At 40.7% G+C, this 21,816-nt stretch overlaps 1 protein-coding gene across 1 annotated transcript in view; it reads left to right on the top strand.

Moving 5' to 3' along the window:
* Trim36 (tripartite motif containing 36) overlaps positions 1 to 21,513 on the top strand; it is a 33,590-nt gene extending 12,077 nt beyond the window's left edge. The window contains exons 4-10 of the mRNA XM_028777192.1: positions 564 to 710; positions 8,048 to 8,143; positions 12,252 to 12,505; positions 12,704 to 12,828; positions 15,718 to 16,008; positions 18,914 to 19,211; positions 20,605 to 21,513. Of these exons, the coding sequence (XP_028633025.1) occupies positions 564 to 710; positions 8,048 to 8,143; positions 12,252 to 12,505; positions 12,704 to 12,828; positions 15,718 to 16,008; positions 18,914 to 19,211; positions 20,605 to 20,959 (1,566 nt within the window). The 3' untranslated portion in view covers positions 20,960 to 21,513. The remainder of the gene's footprint in view (positions 1 to 563; positions 711 to 8,047; positions 8,144 to 12,251; positions 12,506 to 12,703; positions 12,829 to 15,717; positions 16,009 to 18,913; positions 19,212 to 20,604) is intronic.
* The last annotated feature ends 303 nt before the right edge of the window (positions 21,514 to 21,816 follow it).

The raw sequence follows: 21,816 nt of genomic DNA, 5'->3' as shown, positions 1-21,816 counted from the left end.
TATTTTATGTATAATTTCAAACAAATCTGTAGTGATAGTTCTTAGAGTAACTGCAAGTGTGCCATTTCCTTGAGTCAGGGGCTGCTGCTGGGCAGGGCCTGTGTGGCTTGTGGAGCTAGCCTGCTGGACTCTTACATCACAAAACCTTCCAGGGCCTTCTTAGCAACATGCTCGTGTGGGGAGTGAGGGCATCGATTCTCTTCAGGTCTTCTGATAGCTTGTAGGGATGCTCATTAATACACGTGCCTAATTCGTGTGGTGAGAGGGCCTTCCTAGCTTGCTTAAGCCTGCACTCTACTTGAGTCCTTTTGGAATGAATGTTTTCACCAAATTTAGGAGACGTAACATTTGTGTGTTAGCTGTTTGAGCCCCAAAATTTAAAAATGGTAATTCTAAAATTTTCATGTGGCTTTTTTTTTGTGTGTGAGTATTTTTATTCTCTTATATGGCTCTCCTTTATAGAGCAAATCTTTGTATTTTATATAGCAAATCTTTGTATTACTTTGCAAAGTAGATTACTTGAAGCTTAGATCTTTAACTGTCCATTTGTTTTTGTTCAATAGATTCTAATGTGCCCAGAACATGAGACAGAGAGAATAAACATGTACTGTGAACTGTGCCGAAGGCCGGTTTGCCACCTCTGTAAGTTGGGTGGGAATCATTCCAATCACCGGGTAACCACCATGAGCAGTGCCTACAAAACCCTAAAGGTATGACTTGCTATTTTAGAAGTGGGTTTACATTTTTACTTTATTTTACCTTTATAGGTGTTTTTACCTGCAAGTATGTCTGTGCACTGTGTGTATGCAGTGCTTGAAGAGGGGTTAGAAGAGGGCACTGGATTCCTGGGACTGGAGTTTCAGAGGGTTGGCACCCTCACAATGGCTGCTGAGAATCAAACCCAGGTTAAGAGCAGCCAGTGCTCTTTACTCCTGAGTTCTCTCTCCAGCCTGGGAAGTAGGTTTTGATACCTGGTGATTTCATGACTCAGTTTATATGTATATATAAAATCATGGTTTATAATGTGGTCTGTTTCACTGAATGGAGTTAACAGTATAAAGTAAAACTTAATATATAATTATTACAAACTATAAAAATATAATTATTTAATATATACTTATATATAATTAAATATATACATATTTGAATAATTAAAATTATTTTATACACTCATATATTACATAGCATATATAATTTTTATGTTATACATGGTAATATAAAATAAATTATACAATATATAAATATATTGTAAATTATATATAATTATATAATCACATAAATATGTAATATAATTATAAAAATTAGATATAACTTATTAAAAAGATATCTGTCATAATATTTTTAGTTTTCTTGAGTGTGTTAAAGCTAGTTCTGAGGTGTGAGGGAGAAAGGGATGGGACCCTGTTGGGATCCCCCAGGGAGCAGGGTTCATTACTGATCCTCTGTGTGCAGAGGTAGAAGACTCCTGAAAAATGTCAAGTTTGATGGTCAGTAGCAGAGTAGGCAGTTGTATAATGCCTTTAAAAAAATCTTATTCTTCTTGCTGTAAAGTGATTTAAAGGAACTAATTCGTCCTTAAGCTTCCCTTTTAGGAAATTGTTCCCTTTGTTTAGCAGTATGTGTGCAGATTGTCCTGTATGTGGCTGTATACATAAACAGTGTCATACGTCTGTGTCATGGTCAGATTTGGCCACTGTAGCTTCTATTTCTCTGTTCCTTTGGTTGCTTGCTTGGTGTCTTAGGGTTTCTATTGCCGTGGTAAAACATTATGGCTAAAAGCAACTTGGGGAGGAAAGCTGTTATTTCCTCTTACTCTTTCAGACAACAGTCTGTCACTGAAGGAGTCAGTCAGTTCAGGAACTCAAGCCAGAGAGGAACCTGGAGGCAGGAACTGGAGCAGAAGCCATGGAGGAACACTGCTTGCTGACTTGCTCTCCGTGGCTTGCTCAGCCTGTTTTCTTACCACCCAGGCTCATCTACCCCAGGGCGGCTCCACCCACAGTGTGCTGGGCCCTCCCACAGCAATCATTATTGAAGAAAACTGCCCACAGACCAAGATGATAGGGGGCATTTTCTCAACTGAGGTTCCCGCTTCCTAGATGACTCTAGCTGGTTTTAACATAAAACCAGTCAGTCAGCTGGAAGTTTTGATTAGCTCTCAGGTAATATTAATTACACCATGTTTTCAGCTTTGCTTGAAAGGGCTGGGAAGCATTTGTTTAGTTTTAGCTTAATCAGACTGACTTTGGAGGTAAAACTCTTTGATGATGATTCTTCATCCCCAGTGATTTAGAAGCTCATCTTTCTTAGGGTCAGGGTTCTGGATAGTGGGGAGGATGTGCAAACTTTACTCCTTTCTGGAACTTTTTTTGACCTTAGGCATGGTCGACTGGTATTCATTCTTGTGTAACTTTTCCTTTTCTTCTTGTCTCTGTGGTTTTAGGCTTTAGAGATTCTGGCTTTCTTAACTCCCACTTCAGGGAGACGCTGGCTTCTGTTTGAGTTCTTTGCCTTAAGCCCTAGAAACTGCAGACAAGCTAGGATAGCCAGCTTTTCTGGTTTCCCATCATCTCGGAAAATGTCTCTTTGAGATCTGATGCATAAGGAGATTCCAGATGTTGTGCTTGGCTGTCTCAAGTGGGAAGCCAGATACGTTTTGTCCTTTTATCATGTATCTGCAGTTGGTCAGCTTCACATGGCACAATCTAAAACATATCACATTTGTAGAAGGTTAGATTTCATGTAATCTGCCCTGGTTTTTATTAAATGTCCTAAAGCTAGTGTTGGTAAAACAATCCATATTTCTCTGCTGCTCCCAGACCCCACGAGCAACTTTTTTTTTTTGAGACAGGTCTTGCTATGTAAAACAGGCTGGCCTCAAAATTTGCCATGATAACTCCTGCCTCTAGTTCTCAAGTTGTGATATACAGGCGTGTGCTGCCACACTTGGGCAGAAAGGCTTCTGTGACCTCACATGATGTCAGCAAGCAAGCAATGGGTTCTATAGTAGCAGATGCTAGCAGAGGGGGGGTGTCCTCTAATTCAATTTAGTCCTGCCATTGTACCTGGATGTGCTGTCGGATCCCACCGGTAAATGGCTCAGTCTGCAGGGCTGTCAGTGCCTCTGCCCTACTGTGTGTGCTAGCTGTGAACTACATGTGGTTGGTTTGTTTGTTTAAATGCCTGTTATCACATGGTTATAAAAAGAAGTTCCAGTTAGTCACCCTCCTTGGGTCTAATTGTTTTATTTGAGAGGCTCACGGAACTCAGGAGAACATAAACAGCAATTTATCGTGCAGGATATTACAACAGGTGCTGATGAAGAGCGATGCACGGGAGAGGAATGTGGGAAGAGCTGCCACACCCTCTGGTTGTGCACTCTGTGAGAACCTCCGCTGGCGCTGCTCTATGGAAGTTCTGAACCCTCTCTTTTTATAGAAGCCTCATTGATAGGCTTCCACACTTAAGTCTGTGGCACCTGATGATCGCTCCACCTCGGGCTTCTCTTCCCTGGAGGTTGTGAGGTCGGACTGAGTCTTACCTATTTAGTCATGCCTCTGTGTTCTTAGTGATCATCTCTTACCCTGAAACAAGCTGCCTCTAGAATCATTAGCTTACAAAAAAAAATCTATCATTTTAGAAATCAAGGACTTTGGGAGAGAAACTTGATGAAGAACATAATGGGAATAACACAGCTATCTTTTATTACACATTAATTTCTTTCATTTCAGACTTTCAGAACAATATTCCATAATACACTTTTCAATTTACATACTCTTTAGTAAGAAACTAATTGTCTAGCTTTGCCATTTGCTAAGAGTAGCAAGTCTCGTTTACATTTAAGCTGGAGAGAATTGGCTACACAATGTATAAGACACAGTATCACTTCTTTTATTTTTGGCCAGTTGGGTGTTGAATTAGAGAAATGATCTTCATGGAAGGGTAACCTTGCATTTGTCTTGTGTCTGTTGTTTGTTGAATCTGCTGAGGTAAACACCAGGTTTCTTATCTGTTCTATAATGTGTGTCAGGTTGTGATGTTTTCAATTCTGGAAACTGCTTGCACTTTTGAAGAAACTGGCTTAACCAGTTAATGGAGAGTGATCCACTGCTAGCAGTTTTGTTAGCTGAGGCTAGGATATTTTCCATCCTATGACTCACTTGGCTTCTGTCAATATTGACAGAAACATACACATTGGCTTAAAGTAGAGTCCCTCTTCCCTAAGGCTGGCTGCCCTTAGTCTTCCTGAATGGAGACCCGAGAAAGAGTCTCCACAAGGATTCCAGGTGACTGTTTCCTCTCACCGTTTGGTCCCCTAGGCTTTCTGATTCTGGCGTCCAGAAATGATGCACGTTCACTGTCTTTCCTCATCTGGCCCCACCTCAGTCACTGAGCCTCTCCACTGTTGGAATGTCGGGGCTTTTCTAGAGCCTTCTCCGCCTCTCACATCACTGTACAGGTTTCTCATTAAGCTTTGCCGTGGCTCATCTCACTGTACTTGTCCACTCTGTAACCGCATCTGCAGAAGTTGGCCAGCGTGCCATTAAGGAGCATTTCCCAAGGAATTTCTGAGCTTTCCAATCTATCATTTTCATGAATTTCTAAGGATGCGTCTTACTCCTTTTCCATTTGCTCTTCTCAAAATCACGTTGATTTTAGACAAGTTGTTAATAGTTTTACACATGTTTCTACTTTCAGAGAAGCAGAATATGCAAACATTCCTGAAAGCAGTCCCTACTGTGTAGGAAAATACTCGGTGTGGCATCTGTATTTTAGGGTGTGAGAGATGTTTGTCGTGAATATTGTCAGAGTGGTTGAAGTAGGTTGTTGCTGTTATAAGTGCTGGTAGTGTAGGGCTTTCTTAGCATGGTGACGGTTAACATTTGACTACAAAATGCCCTCATGGGTTCTTGTGTTTGAACACTTATTCCCATTTTGGAAGGGTATGGAACCTGTAGGAGATGAGGCTGGGCTGGAGGAAATGTGGGGCCTTGTATCCCATGTGGGTTCTAGCTGAACTTATCAGTACAACATACATGGCCATGTCCTTCTCCTGCTTCTGCTGCCACAGCCCTGGCTGCCCTGGCTACTGTGCCCTTACCTGCTGTGATGGACTTGTGTCCTCTCAGATAGAACCAAATAAATCTTCCTTCCTTTAAGTTGTATCTTTTAGCTTTTGAATTGCATCAAATAAAAAAATGAGATAGTAGCTTGAATATGTAACATTTTGGGTTCTTTTTCAAGAAGTATACTTGCACAGAAAGTATCACATATCTGTTTTTCCAAAGGTTTTATTCTGAACATCTCTAGAGGTGAAGCAAGGCTGATATTACCTTTGAACTCATGCTATTGTTGAGTGACTTTTCCTTCGTCTTGTTTACTAGTGTTTCATTGGTGCCTTTTTATTGGGAATGTGATATATAAAGGGGAAAATTAGTTCTCAAACTTGGCTTGTAATTCCCTCTCACAGGACCTTTGAGACAGCTATAGAGGTCAGCCTAGTCCTACTTCACAGGGTCTTAGCTTTGTTGTGTGACTTTCTTGGGAAGATGTGAATAAGTATCATTCTCACCTCAGACAGGCACCGAATTGATGTCAGACTAGAACAGTCTAGCAGAGTCCAATTTGGCAAATTTATGAGCGTATTGTGGTCATTTATGGATGCACAGGTGGCTCACAGGCAGCTGTGTCCCTGAGCCCCCTGTTGGCGGTGCAGGCAGCTTGGCTGGAGGGAGAGTTATAGACTGTGTAACCTTGGGACAGGTGGTCTGACTAATCTTGTAATTTTCAGGAACTCTCTGAGATTTGTAAGATTAGTCTACTTCATGAGTCTTGAAGAGTCTCTCTTAGTGATGGGCAAAATAGTGTTTAAATTTGGAGGAAATTGTTGCATGGCAAGCCCTTAGGACACTCAGATTCACACCAAAGGGTTATATTTTTTAGCAGTTAAGAAGGGCATTTATTATGGATGAAAAAAACACATGCACACATGCAGTAGACACACAGAGAGACAAAGAACCTCTGCAAAGTAGAAGAGGACTTGAAATACTTGTGCCCAACAAATAATCCAGTCTCTTCCCAAGGGCTAGGGCTTCTAAAGCCTCCCTTTAGGGCTGGTCAATTTGAAGCTGGTATCACCTTTAAACTTGAGCGTTCCGAGTGCAGGGGCATGCTAGCTATGTATTACTCTCTTAGATTCCTTGCACAAACGAGGCTTTGGTGCTGTTGTGGTGTGTCGAGTCCTGATCTGGTCTTGAACTCCTTGAGCATGTCCCCAGCAGGGGTCCTACTGATGTCAGACAAAGCTGCCAGGGTCAGAAAATTGAAGAGGCTGGCTATCTTGGAGATTTGATAGCTTTATTACCTAGCCATGGTCCTTCTCCTTATGTCTGCCTACCAGGAAGTCTTAACCTCTAGTCTCTCCTTCCCTTCTCTCAGATATCACCCTGACTGATTTTTTTAGGGGTTTAGGGGGAATGACCATGTCTAGTTGCTTTGAGCATATAAAGGGTGGACAATGGAGGGCGGGGCAGATACAGCTTTGTCACTGTAGTCAAGAAAAAAGAGTGCCTGTGCTCAAGCTTGTGGTCCCAGTATGTGCTCTTAAGGGACAGTGCTAGACTTGACGTTTGGCTTGCAGTGTGGTGTTAAATACTCCCTAGCCCTGGAGAGTGGTTATGTTACTTAATTATGAGTAAGTTTATAGTTCAGATATTGTCTGTGGTATTTGTACCTCATGAACTTTAGGTTCTTTGGATGGGTAAAATGCCGGGTCAAATGGAAGATTTTCTATCTCTTTGTAGCATTATTATTCTGTAAGGTCCCGGTTTCTTTTCTCTGTCTCTCTGTCTATCTCTCTTAAGGATTACAGGCTTGTACAGCCATATCTGTCTCTTATAGATGATTAATATGGGCACTAGAGATTGATCTAGGACTTTGCACATGCTAGGGGACATGCTCTATCCCTAAGCTAGATTCCCAACCCATTCTCTTTTGTGTCCAGAAATCTTTCTTGTTCCTTTCCTGTCAGCCACTTCCTCTTTCTCCAGTGAGCACTCCCAGAGGGCTTCTGTGTATCTGGTAGCTAGATGCCCCTCTGAGACTGACATGGGTCCTGTGGAGCCAGTCACATCTATTTCTGCACACATCCTCTTTCACTCTCTAGTAGAAAGAGGAAGATGAAGTAGACTTACTTCTTGAATTCTTAAACACCAAGTGATTGCCTCTCTTCTTGCCCTCATTTCAGGTGTTCAGCAGTTAGAATCCAGGAGAGCACTCATTCTGAGCATGTATCGCACTGGGAGGTGCTTCCTGGTCTTTCTCATTTTCATTTAGACTTAATTTGGTTTTCCGTTGTGACTTGGTAGTCCTACCAAATGCTCTCAAGTGGTTTTTTCTTTTTTTAAAACAAAACAAAACAAAACAAAACAAAACAAAACAAAACAAAACAGATTTCAGACTCATTGCAAGACATATTTTTTTAGACCAATCTAGAGATTACACCAAAACCCGAGATGTAATTTCTCTGGGAAATTATAGTTTTCAGAATAGCTAATTTAACAAACTAGTTGAAAATCTGTTTTCACCAGTGTATAGTGAACGAATGAATAGCAAGGCTGGGATGAGCTGGGATTATTTTAGATTGATCTTTGGCGTTTTTCTTGCTCTGTGTGTGTGTGTGTGTGTGTGTGTGTGTAAATTGTGAAATGTGAGGGAAGGCTATACTATTTGAATTGCTATACTATTTGACCTCCAGTTTGCTTAGAAGCCTTAGAATCAAGAATTCTGAGTGTGATAAACAATGAAAAGTTCTACTTGCACATTTGGAATTTTTGGCTGTCACCCCTCCCTCCCCCTCAGCCTTCATTTAACCTTTCAGATGACCTTGAGCCTATGTGCTAAGGCCAGTAAATATTTACCTTGAGTTAATCACCATAGCTGGTTTTGCTGATCCTTTATCAGGAAGGAAGAGTACCATGTAATTTACAAAATTGCTTTAAGTCTTTGCTGACTTATTTTTGTACTTGTGTTCTGTATGTTTCCACAGGAGAAACTTTCAAAAGACATTGATTTCCTTATTGGTAAGGAAAGCCAGGTGAAGAGTCAAATTTCTGAACTAAACTTGTTAATGAAAGAAACAGAGGTAAGTTGTAAGCTGGTCAGAGTACCTTTCTAGTCACTCATCCATACATTGTCTTACTTGTTCATAACATCCTAAACGTGTTCTCTGAGCTGAGAATTGTGTGACCTCATACCTCTGCTTCCCTAGAACGCATGGAAACACATGCAGAGTAGACTCCTGGGTGATCAGTGTTCAGGAGTCGTAGGGAAAAATTAGCTTTCAACACTGACCTGTGTGTGAACATGAGCAGATAGCCTTTGAAAGGTTACTGTATGTGATAGGCCTAGGGTTATTGAAAATTCCAGATTCTTCTGGATGTTCTGGCTTGCTTAGAAACATAAAGATGAGTGTTCATGCTTGTCTTGCTTGCAGTGGCCACAAGGTGGAAACAACCCAAATGTCCCTCAGCAGTGGTATACAAGTAGTAATAAGACTATTGGAGCTAGGACTAGTCTAGGTATATCCTGCCATACATTGTGTGGAAGGGATGATGCTGTGATGACATCTATAGGTAGTATAGTGGTATACAAGTAGAGATAAGACTATTGGAGCTAGGACTAGTCTAGGTATATCCTGCCTTACATTGTGTGGAAGGGATGATGCTGTGATGACATCTATAGGTAGTATCCAGAGCAGGCTGCAGAGATGGTTTTGCAATGGTTGGGAGCACTGGTTGCTCTTCTAGAGGACCTGGGTTCAATTTCCAACACCACATGGTGGTTCACAATCATCTATAGCTCCAGTTCCAGGCATCTACATGGTACACAGACATATGCAGGCAAAACATTCATATATATTAAATATTTTTAAGTAGCCAAGTGAGATTAGATTATTTTTTAAAATTTCATAAAGTTGTCCTTGAGGAGGGAGAATCATCTCTAGAGAGGTTATGAGGGTGGCTGCTGGTATACAGGAATGTGCTTTTATCTAAATGTTCTACTAGTCAGTATGCTCACTTGCACATTTTTCTATTTATATATTCTACTTCAATTAAAGTAGGGAAAGGACCAGCCTAGGCTTGGAGAGGAGTTCTGAGGAAGAGATGTCTGGGAGTGGTGAAACAAATGACTTGAAGTCAAATTGCGGATTACAAGCTGACAGCCTGTGTTCTGTTAGAGACAGCTTTCCAGAATGCTCTCTTTCTGTTCTATTCTCTCTGGAGATCTCCAGACAGCTCTCTGCTTAAGATATGTTTTTTTGCAATTCTAAAAACTCTCTGGATAGCTCATCTCTTGCAGATCAAAAGCTCAGTCTTTTATTTATACATCAACTCAGTCATTCTCCTAGATTCCCTTTTGATTATCCCATGAGTCAGCATCCCATGACCTCAGCCCCTTGATTCTTAGAAATCGACTGCAAGCACAAGCACAGACAATAAGATAGGTGGGTGACTGTGCCCTAAGATTATCATTCCTACCATGCCTGGGCCTCCCTCTGTCCCAGGCTGACCTTGAACTCAGGAATCTGCCTGCCTTTGTATCTGCCTGTCTTTTTATCTTTCTGACAAGCTGGTTTATAGTGCAGCTGCCTCTGTCGCTTTAGATCTGTGAAGCTCCTTACACAATTCATATATTGCATCCTTATATTTTGCATAGTTGAGAAATTGTGTTTCTGAACTCATGTTTTCAGTGTTCTTTCCCACAGCCTAAATAAAGGGCTGTCCCAAAGGTCACAGTGTTCTACCATTTTGCTGAGACATTAGACATACCCATACCTCCCATATTCATGCTGCCTCTGATTATCATGGAGTCATTAACCTTGGCAGATAGGACGTTCCTTGAAGGAGGAGCATGAAAATATGTACACTATTATACAATCAAGCCTTATGCTCACAGTCGCCATCAACACTTATGGCAGCCCACACCCTGCTCGCTCTGTTCTAGGAGTGGGAACCATTGTGTTTCAACCACGACCATGCCAAAAGCTGCAGAAAGTAAGTTGGCATGGTGGCTCATACCTGTAATCCTTGGGAGATGGAAGCATAAAGATTACGAGTTCAAGGCCAGCCTTGGCTACATAGGAATTGCATAAGACTGTCTAAAAAGGGGGTGGGTACAGGCTACATGTCCTATAAGGTAAAGGTACTTGCTGCCAAGCTTGATTTACCTGAGTAACTTCTGGAGCCTACATGGTCCAGAGGGAGAATCCATTCTCTTGAGTTGTCCTTTGACCTACACACACAGACACAAATACACATATACACACTCACACAAACACAATAAATAAAATGTAAAAAAAACCAAAAAACTAAATAATAAAAAGTGATAGGATTTTTAAAACACAATAAGTCTGAGTAAGGCTGGGTTTTTTGACAGTGCAAGTACCTTCCATAGGCTTTGATATGTAGAGTGGAGTTTTTTTTCTTTTCCTCTTGATCACTTTAAAAATTATAATCAAATATAAAAGATCTAGGCTAGCTCAAGATTGTTATTTCTTGAAATATTTTTTTCCCCAGTAGGGAGTGAGATGGTTAAGAAACAGCAGGGGGCTGGGGATGTTTCTTAGTGGTAGAAAATTCGCATGACGTGTACAGGACATGTAGGTCTTGATTCTGGTCTGGATCATCTTCACTGTAGAAAAATAATGCAAAGAAAGGAAAAAAGAAAATGCAAATTAAGCCGGGCAGTGGTGGCGCACACCTTTAATTCTAGCACTTGGGAGGCAGAGGCAGGTGGATTTCTGAGTTTGAGGCCAGCCTGGTCTACAGGCTACACAGAGAAACTCTGTCTTAAGCACCCCTCCCCAAGCAAATTAATGCCATGTTTGTCTCCATCCTTAACACTTCTTCAGTGATGATGGGACAGTTTTATCTGCAATTATAATTTTTATCTAAGCATATTTCTGATTAATGTGGAAAACCATTAAGAGAATCTTACTGCTCTCTGAACTTTTCCTTTAAAAACTGAACTAGAACAAAGCATATTGGTAAATACAAAATTATCATAATAAACTCCATCACTTTGTATGTTACATTAAAAAAAAAAAACCCTCCAAAAACCAAAATGTGAACTGATGGGGTTAGCAATGTTGAGGGGAATCTGAACAGCATTCCTTTCCCAGAGCAGAGGCTGCTGGGAATTCTACAGTGTCCTGGCAGTGTCCTCTGCAGTGCCTGTTTCTGAAGACTTTTCTGGTAGGTCTGTTGTAATAAGCACTCCCAGCACTCACTGGACTCTTTCAAAGTCACCCTGAGCTCTGATTTTATAAAGATTCAAATCATTTGGCTTAGGCAGGGTGACACAGGCGTGTAATCCTAGCACTAGCAAGGGTGAGTGAGGCAGGAGGATTGAGATTGAGGCCAGCCGGGCTATAGAAAGAGACTCTGTTTCGAACAAACAAAACCCCAAATCAACATGTTTATAGATACTACAGATAGGTTGTTTTATGAAACAGAAAAAACAATTATGCAGTGATAAGAATGTCTAGATTATGTGACACAATGGTATGCTTTTCATGCAAATCATCGTTAATCATCCTCATAAGAATCTGCATAATTTCTGTTATCCGTGTGTTTTGCATGGGAGAGGGAGGGTGGGGGGGCACCGAACCCAGAGCTCATGTTCCACTTCCGCTTAGCCCACAAGCACATGGCTGGGTAAGGATTAAAGAAAATTTGTTTTAAAGACCTTAATGTAGAATATTGAGAATGATGCTTTTAAAAGTTCTATGGCTGTAATTTAACTTTAGAATAGCTTCCTGTATTTAGAAATATTCCTGAATTTGAGATGAGTTACAAACGCTCAAGACTTGTGCTTTTGCTATATTTGTTGTTAAATCAGTTCAATTCTGCCCTTAACTAATTCTATCACTGAAAATTGTTTCTCATTTAATTGAATCATTTGTCTGTTACCGGACTTTAACAGTACAAAGTTTTGACCTCACAAAGCAAATAGAAACGGAAGCAGACAGTTATTTTTTTAAGTGCCTCGCCCTAGGCTACTGCTTTGAAGATTTTGGAAGCAGACAAAAATTTTTCTTTACAACATCCGGCATTGTTTTGTTGATATTATGTAGGGTGTCATGACAAGACCTTGACTGGGTTTATGGCTAAGATAATGCGTGTGTTCTATACTCACGCAATGGCGAGGTTGGGTTCAGCAGGAGGTAACACGTGTGTGGTTTACACTAGTGCAACGGAGAGAGGGCGAAGGAAGAAGCGCTGGCACATTTTGAAAAGCTCTTTGAAATCCTGGAAGACAGGAAGTCGTCTGTCCTGAAAGCCATAGATGCCTCTAAGAAACTAAGACTAGACAAATTTCACACTCAAATGGAAGAGTACCAAGGCCTTCTGGAGAATAACGGGCTTGTGGGATATGCTCAGGAAGTGCTGAAGGAGACCGACCAGTCTTGCTTTGTGCAGACGGCGAAGCAGCTCCATCTCAGGTACCTGCCTGGCTCCGTAGCTTTTAAAAACCTCGACCGGCCTAGTAGTTCCTGGTGGTGGGTTAAGGAGCAGCCTGGCTCTGCCGCATCCTGGGTTCTGAATGCAGTGTCCATTTCTTTGGCTTGTCATGTTGCCAGTGTTTAGTGTGACTTGCCTTTTTAAAGATTGGCTTTTATATGACATATGTCTGCCCACAGAATACAGAAAGCTACAGAATCTCTGAAGAGCTTTAGACCTGCAGCCCAGGCTTCTTTTGAAGACTATGTTGTTAACATATCGAAACAAACAGAGGTGCTTGGAGAACTGTCCTTCTTCTCTAGTGGTAAGTGGTGAAGGCTGTGCTTCCTCTCTGGCGGTGTGTGCAGCAGGTGCGCATTCCCTCCCCTGTGACATAAGTTGCTCACGATCATCTATCCTGGAACTTTAGTTTTCATACACAAAACTATACTCCTGGCTTTTAAAACATTGTGTACATGGCATCACATTTTTTTTTAATTATAAGGTTATGATATTGTTAGTCCATGAAGTCTAGTTTAAAGTATATTCTGATTTCCAGCTATATTGAATTAGGGCCTGCTGTGAGGATCTCAGCTTAATTTAATATCCCTTCTGAAGACTGAGTTTTCCAATATAGTCAGTCTTCTGAAGGACTGCTGTCACTATCAGGAGGGTCCTGATTTCAGCAGATGACTTTTAGGAAACACCCTCACAGGCCACCCCATCACAAGGAGGGCTTCCTCCCATTCTTGCATCTTAACACACTTGCCTTGCCGAGGTTCCTCCTCATGTGAAATTGAAGCAGCACAGACTAGGTGCTAGACAGATGCTCAGTGGTTAACAGCAAGTATGCCTCTTGCTGAGGACCAGAATTTGATTCCCAGCACCCACATCAGATGCCTCACAGCCACCATAGTGCCAGCTACAGGGGCTCTGACAGCTTCTGGTCTCGGAGGGCACCTGTACTCACTTGCACATACTTAACCCCCAAACATAAGATTTTTAAAACCTATATTAAAAAAAAAAGGATGTTTTCGGACTGGAAAGATGTCTCAGCGGTTCAGAGCCTTGGCTACATTTTTAGAGCTCCTGAATTCACTTCCCAGCAACCACATGGTGACTCACAACCACCTGTAATGGGATCTGATGTCCTTTTCTGGCATGCAGGTGTACATGCAGATAGAGCACTCATATACATTAAATAAATATTTCTAAAAAGCTGTTTTTTGAAAAACGAAATTTGTCTTCTTAAAGGTTAAAAACTGTGGCTTGCTATAGCATCTCTTCTTTTTATATGTATATCTAAGTCTGGCATTATTTATTATGGATTTAGTTTTTCCAAGTTGGTGTTTGTTTCATTTCAAATGCTGATTTTACTTCCTAGACTATTGGTTCTGCATACATTAGTTGCTTTTTGCTTACTTTTGAGTCTAAGTTTTCTACCTATGGATCCAAACATTGCTCCTTCAAAGATAAGGCCAACATGAGTAAGCATGGATTATCCACAGTACCAGGGACCAAGAAAACACTGGGTAGAAGAAAGAGGATGCCCGCATTTCCTGCCTGTGGATATATTTCATTTTCCCCACATGCCCTTTCTTATAGGGACCATGTGGCTGAAGAGACTCTGTGGTTTGGTCCTGTTTAGTTTTTAACTTTACAGTATGTTGTGGGTGTGTTTGCTGATCTTACTGTGGCTGTGTAATCTTCAGTGTTGTGTTAGCACTTGTGTGTTAATGCGCTGTAAGGCTTCCTTATAAGAGGCTCATGCCTATACGAGGCCACGGGATAAATAAAGGAAGCAGGGCCCTTATTTCATTTCCTCCTCTGTAGTTTGATGTGGGCAAGTGTGTGTGGACATAACATATTTGTGTATATGTAATTTGTCCACTCTGAACTCAAGCTTCGTATGTAGCCAAGGAGCACCTTGAATTGGTTCTCCTGGCTACGCTGGTATCATAGGAATGTACTGTCCTGCCCAGCACACATGTGACTTACAGGAACTACTGACAGACCAACTGATCCAAGCTTCCAAGTTTAGTGTATAGAAAAGGTTATGTGTGTGCTCCAAGATTTAGCTGTGATGTTGGTCTATGTTTTGCTTTTCTGAAAAAATCTGCGATTCATTATGTAGCCCAGGCTGCCCTTGTACTTACAGTGATCCTAGTGCTTCCTAAGTACAGAGTTTACAAATGCGAGTTACCATGCTGCCTATAAACATTAGACTTTCATCCAAATAATAGGATCCTATTTCCCCTAAATATATAAATCTTGATCCATACAGCGGAATTTCTTATGGCAAACTATTGGCAATATCTAAACAAGATTGCTATACTGATTGTCTTGGAATTGCCTAAGTATTTTTTTTTTTTGGTTTTCCTTTTTTAGTTTCTTGTTTTCTTTTCTTTTTTAAAGTGTGTGTGTGTGTGTGTGTGTATGAAAGAGAGAGAGAGAGAGAGAGAGAGAGAGAGAGAGAGAGAGAGAGAGAGACTGTATGTGTTTTTGTCTGTGTATATGTATAGACCAGGGGCCAGAGGTTAGTAGCATGTGTCTTGCTGTTATCTGTCTGATTCTTTTGAAATAGGCCCCCTTGGTGGACCTGGAGTTCACTAATTTGGGTAACGTAGTTGGTGAGTGAGCTTCAGAGATCCACCTGTCTCTGCCTCCCTAGAGCTGGTGGGACAGAGTCCTGCCGTCACTACCAGCCTTTCTGTGGGTGCTGGGATACGGGCTGGGACCTCAAGCTTGTATTGCAAGCACTTCACCGGCTGAGCCACCTCACTTACTGCTTTATCATGCCAATACTGAGAAAAAGTATTTGACTTTGCAAGTCTACATTGGTAAATATCAAAGAAAATGCTCATTAGAGTTTGGTTGAAAAATCACAAAACTTTACATTTTTAGTACTAAAATGGTTTATGTAAATTTACATAAAAATTTCAATTCCAGAGGTATGACTCATTATGGGGAAAGTCTATGGTTTTAAAAAATAGAATTTCCAGTGTCTCAGAATTAATAATGCTGTTTTAGTTTTTCACTTTTTTCCCCCAATTCCATTATAATTACAGATTTACCTTATTTGAGATTTACTGTCTTTTTATGCATAATATTATACATTTAGAAATTTCTTGGACATAATAGAAAATGCCAGTACTTTATTTTTGCTGATGGAAATACTGTCTTAACATCGTGTTCTATATCATAATTCTTTCAGGCATAGACATTCCTGAGATCAACGAGGAACAGAGTAAAGTGTATAATAACGCCTTGATAGACTGGCACCATCCAGAAAAGGACAAAGCCGACAGCTATGTCCTTGAATACCGCAAGATTAATAGAGACGAAGAAATGATATCATGGAATGAGATAGAAGTCCACGGCACAAGTAAAGTTGTCTCCAACCTTGAAAGCAACAGTCCTTATGCGTTCCGAGTGAGAGCTTACAGGGGTTCTATCTGCAGTCCCTGCAGCAGAGAACTGATTCTGCATACTCCTCCAGCTCCAGGTACTGGGAATAAGGAATCAGGGCAGGAGAGGCCCGGAAGTGTAGTGTCTCCATAGGTAGACATACACTGAAGCCAGCTTTGTGCTTTGGGAAGACTCTAGACAAGTAGATGCTACACTTAGATGAGATTTAGAAACGACTCCAGTCCTCAAATATCACCTCAACTTCTGTATTAGATTTTGATTGACATCGGATCAAAAAAGACATGTTAATAGTTGGGGCTAAATTGGTATCAAGATGATATGGATGCTGTTTTAAAGTATTAAGACTGCATGCCCAGATGAGCATGGGGGAGCACGCCTTTAATTCCAGCACTTAGGGAGGCAGAGGCAAGCAGATCTCTGAATTTGAGACCAGCCTGGTCTGCATGCATAGTGAGTACTAAACTATCCAAGGGCAAAAATCCTAAGACTGTGTCTCAAAGAAAAGAACCTAAACCATAAAATAATAGCATAGTTCTGGGGCTTTTTAAAAGATCAGTTAATGGCAATGTCTAAAGAACAGGGTATCAGGGTAGTGATAGTTATTTTTTAAATTCATTGGCATAATTTGTCTGACTTGCCTAGGTTTTCTCTCCCAGAGTGCTTCTCTGCACATGAGGGCCAAAGGTCTACTTAAGACCACACTGTAAGCTTTCCCTCTACACAGATAGCTCCTTGTTCTATATTACCCCACCTCTCTTTCCCAGATATGCTGACATCACTTATTTATTAAAGAGGCTGAAGAACTTTTCTGGATAGGAAGGACATACAGGTTAGTTGGTATCTACTGCAGTGTCTTCATAGATGGGGGATACTTAGAACTAAAACTGATCTGACTCATGGTAGTGGGAAGTATTTTTCCCTACCCATTACTGCCTCAGACAAACTCAGTTGATTTTTTTTAGGCCATGGACCCTACCCCTGTTTTAGTGTCTTATGTACCCATATTTTCTAAATTCTGTCTTTCCTTTCCCTTTTTGTCCAAATATAAAAATGGTGTGTGTATGTGTGTGTGTGTGTGTGTGTGTGTGTGTGTGTGTGTGTGTCTGTGTGTGCTTTTTCAGGAATGTTGTGGCTTAAAAATTTTTTTATAACATAGATATTGTCTTAATCATTGCTGTGAAGAGATACCATGACCATTACCAACTCTTCTAAAGGACAACATTTAATTGGTTGGGGCTGGCTTACTGTTTTAGAGATTCAGTCCATTATCATCATGGTGGGAAGTATGGCAGCATCCATGTAGACATGGTGCTGGAGAAGTCGCTGAGAGGCCTACGTGAGAGACTGTGTACCACACAGGGTGTAGCTTGAACATAAATAACACCTCAAAGCCCACCTCCACAGTGACACACATCCTTCAACAAGGCACACCTACTCCAATAAGGCCACACCTTCTAATAGTGCCACTCCCTATGGGCCAAGTATTTAAACACATGAGTCTATGGGAGGCAAACCTATTAAACCACCACAGATATATATGGCTGGCTGTAACTAATTCTCTTGAGTTTTACTAAAATCAACAGAGGGTGAATTTTCAAGTATCCAGTAGACATTTAATGCTATATGCTATTTTTAAGTTTCTGGTCTCTGAAAGCAGAAAGATAATTCTAAACAAGGCTGCTGTTTTTAGTAGCAGCTGTATAGGGAGGAGGAGAGGCATGCTAAGAGTTTTATTTTCCTCTCTGAGAGAAGCCATTTAAGTAGTGGGGCCATTTAGATTTACTGTGGAAAGCAGGAGATACTGGAGATGGAAACGAATCAAGAATAACTATGCCAGGACAGTAGCCATCACCAACGAGAAGGATCCGCCTATATACGGGGGCTGGGTTTAGCTTGCTGGAAGCTATTTTTTTTAATGTTATATAATAAAGATAGACATACCATTGTAAGCATACAGTTTAGTGATAGAAAGTACATTCATTATTGTACAGCGAATGTACAGTAGCACCATTCACATCTTCAGAAAAAACTGTAAATCTCACCTGAAAAATCTGTATCCCATAAACAACTCTTCAGCCCTCTCCCCATAGACACTGGTAGTCTCTCTCCTTTCTTTCTGAGGACTGGACTATCTGGGTACCTCAGGGGAATGGAATTTGCAGTATCTATCATTTTGCATCTGGCTTATTTTGTGTTGTTTGTGTTGTCCTGTGTGTCAGGATTTCCACTTTTAAGGTTTAGTAACACTCCTCTGTACATCTCCCACATCTTCCTTATCAATTATTCTGTTGATGGATAGTTTTGTTGTGTATGCATTGTCTAGCTACAACTGTTGTATTAGAAACAGTTGAGTTAGCTTCATTCTACAAATGAGGAAATTTAGAGTTTAGATGAATCTTTTGTTAAATCTTTGCGATGGATACAAACCTCTCCAAACTGGAAACATGACGTATTCAGAGAGTATCATCTTTCTCATATCTGTTGTGTTGATTGATAAGGGAAATATCTTACAAATTTTCAAATTAAGAAAATTCAGAATATTTATAAATATATACCACCTCTGAATTTCACCTCCTGGGAATCCAAAGTTCCTGACCTCATGGGCACCTGCACTCATGTGCATATACCTCCCCAACCCCAAATAATTAAAAATAATAAAATAAATATTTTTAAAAATAAATGGTTGGCCAAGTACATTCTATATATAGTAAATGACACTGCTGATCCCAATGTATATACTCATAAAGGCTCACAGATAATATAAGACATTTTCTACTGCTTTGCTTATTTCTCAAGATCTTCAGGTATAGAGAATATTCTAGAACTTACTGCTGCATCGGAGTTGTACCTTTTGAATGTTGTAGTTGTCTGGCATAGTGTGACAGCATCCCTGCATCTATACTATCAGATGCAGCTTTATACTTCGGAAATCCTAGTACCACGCTCAGATTGCTGTAAGAATAATTTCCACCTCCGTTCAGTTTTCAGTTTCCTGTTTGATGAAAAGTGTGGCTATAATACCGAGCATCTCTTGCTGAACCTGAAGAGAGACCGGGTGGAGAGCAGAGCTGGATTTAACGTCCTCCTCGCTGCGGAGCGCATCCAAGTGGGCCATTACACCAGCTTAGACTACATCATCGGAGATGTCGGAATCACGAAAGGTAAACACTTCTGGGCCTGCCGTGTGGAACCGTATTCATACCTGGTGAAAGTGGGAGTTGCTTCCAGTGACAAACTGCAAGAGTGGCTGCGCTCTCCCCGGGACGCAGCTAGTCCAAGGTATGTTTTTTCCTCGACGGAGAACTTGACAACTACTTTAAAAGTAAATATCAGCATTGCCCAAGGTCACCCTGAACACAGACCGGGACTCGTTCATTACTTTTGGGACTCGCGGATCTTAGATCCGGGTGACTGGCTCTGCCACGCCAGGGTGTCTTGTATTCATTCACAGAATAATTAACATTTAATTTTTGCTGCTATGAGGAAGCTAGTCTGTTTTGAATTCCTCTTGCTTGTGACACAGCTTCACGGCTTAAATTTTGAGTTTCCCACACAAAGTTCCTAAAGTGTATGTTAAGACACCTATCCAGTGAAACGACTCTAACTGCCCGTTTCACGGTTGTTACCCAGTTAATTTAACAGCTTCTTTAAACTTTCCCACCAGTCCTTTTGTGTTGCACATGTTTCTTCAGCAGGTAAATTCCTTAAGATATTGAATAATGGAGATTGTGTAGTTTAGTTTCCCTTAAATGGGCATAAGATGAACAGGCTTAGAAAAATTGTTTGTTTGTTTTTAACCATTCAACCTGAATGGTTAAACATGAATGTTTAACATGTTATGATGACACATGAATGATAGGACAAACATTTTGTACAGATAGTGACATGTAATGACATAATTTTGAGCTATCCTAGGTAAGGGGCTAATTAAACACAATGGTATGCTCAAGTGGAAATACTGTAAATGGCAAAACAATGCTATGACTTTGATAAAATATTTGTGTTGACATGTAAGGGTTTACAGCATGAGAAGTAGGAGACGCCAAAACCAGAAAAAACAGATTAAAATGATTGATGCACTATGATTCAAGATATATAAGCAAAAGACAAGCCGTACACAGGGAAGAATGGAAGGCTTGTGTATCAGAATTTTCTGTGACTTTTCATGTGTTACAAAAGGAAAACAGTTTCACTATTCTTAGTTGATGTGGAAATCACAATCAGAAAATAGGATTTTCCAGAGGAGAAGGAACCATGCTCTTATCTCATGTTCTTTCGAGTGCCTGGTTATTTACTTTAGCCTGTTAATTTCAAAGATTAAGAACGTCGTTCTTTGTATTTTATGACATACCATTGTGTACCATATGTATTTAATCTCAAATTAAGCCCCTTGACATCCTCTCCTCTGATTTTTTTCCAGTAGAAATAAATTTTTAATTTCCTATCTGCATCTAAATTTATATAAAAATGGATGCTACTACTATGTGGAATTTGACACTGACCACAGAGGGACAACTCTAAATGGCAATTTATAGTCTGTGCTTTAGGTGTGTGCATAGGACGTTTTGTGTGTGTTAACTTTAGAGCAGTGTGCATTACTTTTTGAGTGTGTTGAAGACCCTACGGAGACTGCGGCTCGAGATGAGTTACTGTGCTTATTGTTGTGTTGTAGATATGAGCAAGACAGTGGGCATGACAGCGGAAGTGAGGACGCCTGTTTTGATTCTTCACAACCGTTTACATTAGTTACTATAGGCATGAAGAAATTTTTTATACCCAAGTCACCTACTTCTTCTAATGAACCCGAAAACAGAGTTCTCCCCATGCCAACAAGTATAGGGATTTTCCTTGACTGTGATAAAGGCAAAGTGAGCTTCTATGATATGGACCACATGAAATGCCTGTATGAGCGCCAGGTGGACTGTTCACATACAATGTTTCCGGCATTTGCCTTAATGGGCAGTGGAGGAATTCAGCTTGAGGAAACCATCACAGCGAAGTATCTGGAATATGAAGAGGACGTGTAGCTTGAACACTCCACATGACATGACGAGGATTAGAACTGTGAACAAAGCCATGCCTTGGTGTTAGTCTACGTAACTAATTACATATCATTTACGTCTCTGTCGCCACACCTGTTTGTACCGTGTGATTCTTTTTGTCTTGTCCTGCTTTGACACATAGGGTCTTGCTGTGTAGTCCAGGCTGACCTCAAACTCTGTTCTGTTATAGCCTCTCCCGAGGGCTGGAATTATAGGCGGGCACCACCATACCCAGCTAGTATATGATTCTTAAAATGCAGAATGACTTTATAACCTTGTCTTTTCCATGTCATTGTCCTTTTTACAAATGGTGGGACTGAAGACTTTCTGTCTTAACTTGTCTGGGATAGATAACTTTACAATGGAAGTCCTTCTCTTTGGGCACAGGGACTCTAATTGATGTAAGCCAGCTGATGGTGGTATTATTCATGTCCCTTTGTTTGGGGGCTGGGGTGGGATACAAAGTATTTATTGTGATTCTTTGTGCTTGTTCTTCTCCTCCCTCTCTCCTCTCCTCTCCTCTCCTCTCCCCTCGCCTCTCCTCTTTTCATATCATGTTCATGTCCAAAGAGAAGATATTTTTAAATGCTTATTGATAGAAATTAGTACTAAGCCATGTGTCTTGCATTTGATGTTAATAGGAAAATAAATGTATAGATAGATAAAATGATGAAGGCCATAAAATGGTAGTATATTTAAGTAGAAAATTATGTATTTTAAAGTGTGTAACTACTGAGTGTGTATTGCCTGGCAAATAAATATTGCTTTTTCTCCTGCAGACCACAGACTGTATCAGTAAGGACATCTCTAAGAGTGTCCTTGCTGCAATGCCCAATTGTCTG

Source organism: Grammomys surdaster, unplaced genomic scaffold, assembly GCF_004785775.1.
Source record: "Grammomys surdaster isolate TR1022 unplaced genomic scaffold, NIH_TR_1.0 278, whole genome shotgun sequence".
Lineage (NCBI taxonomy): Eukaryota > Metazoa > Chordata > Mammalia > Rodentia > Muridae > Grammomys > Grammomys surdaster.
This window is presented reverse-complemented; position numbering and strand designations above follow the sequence as displayed.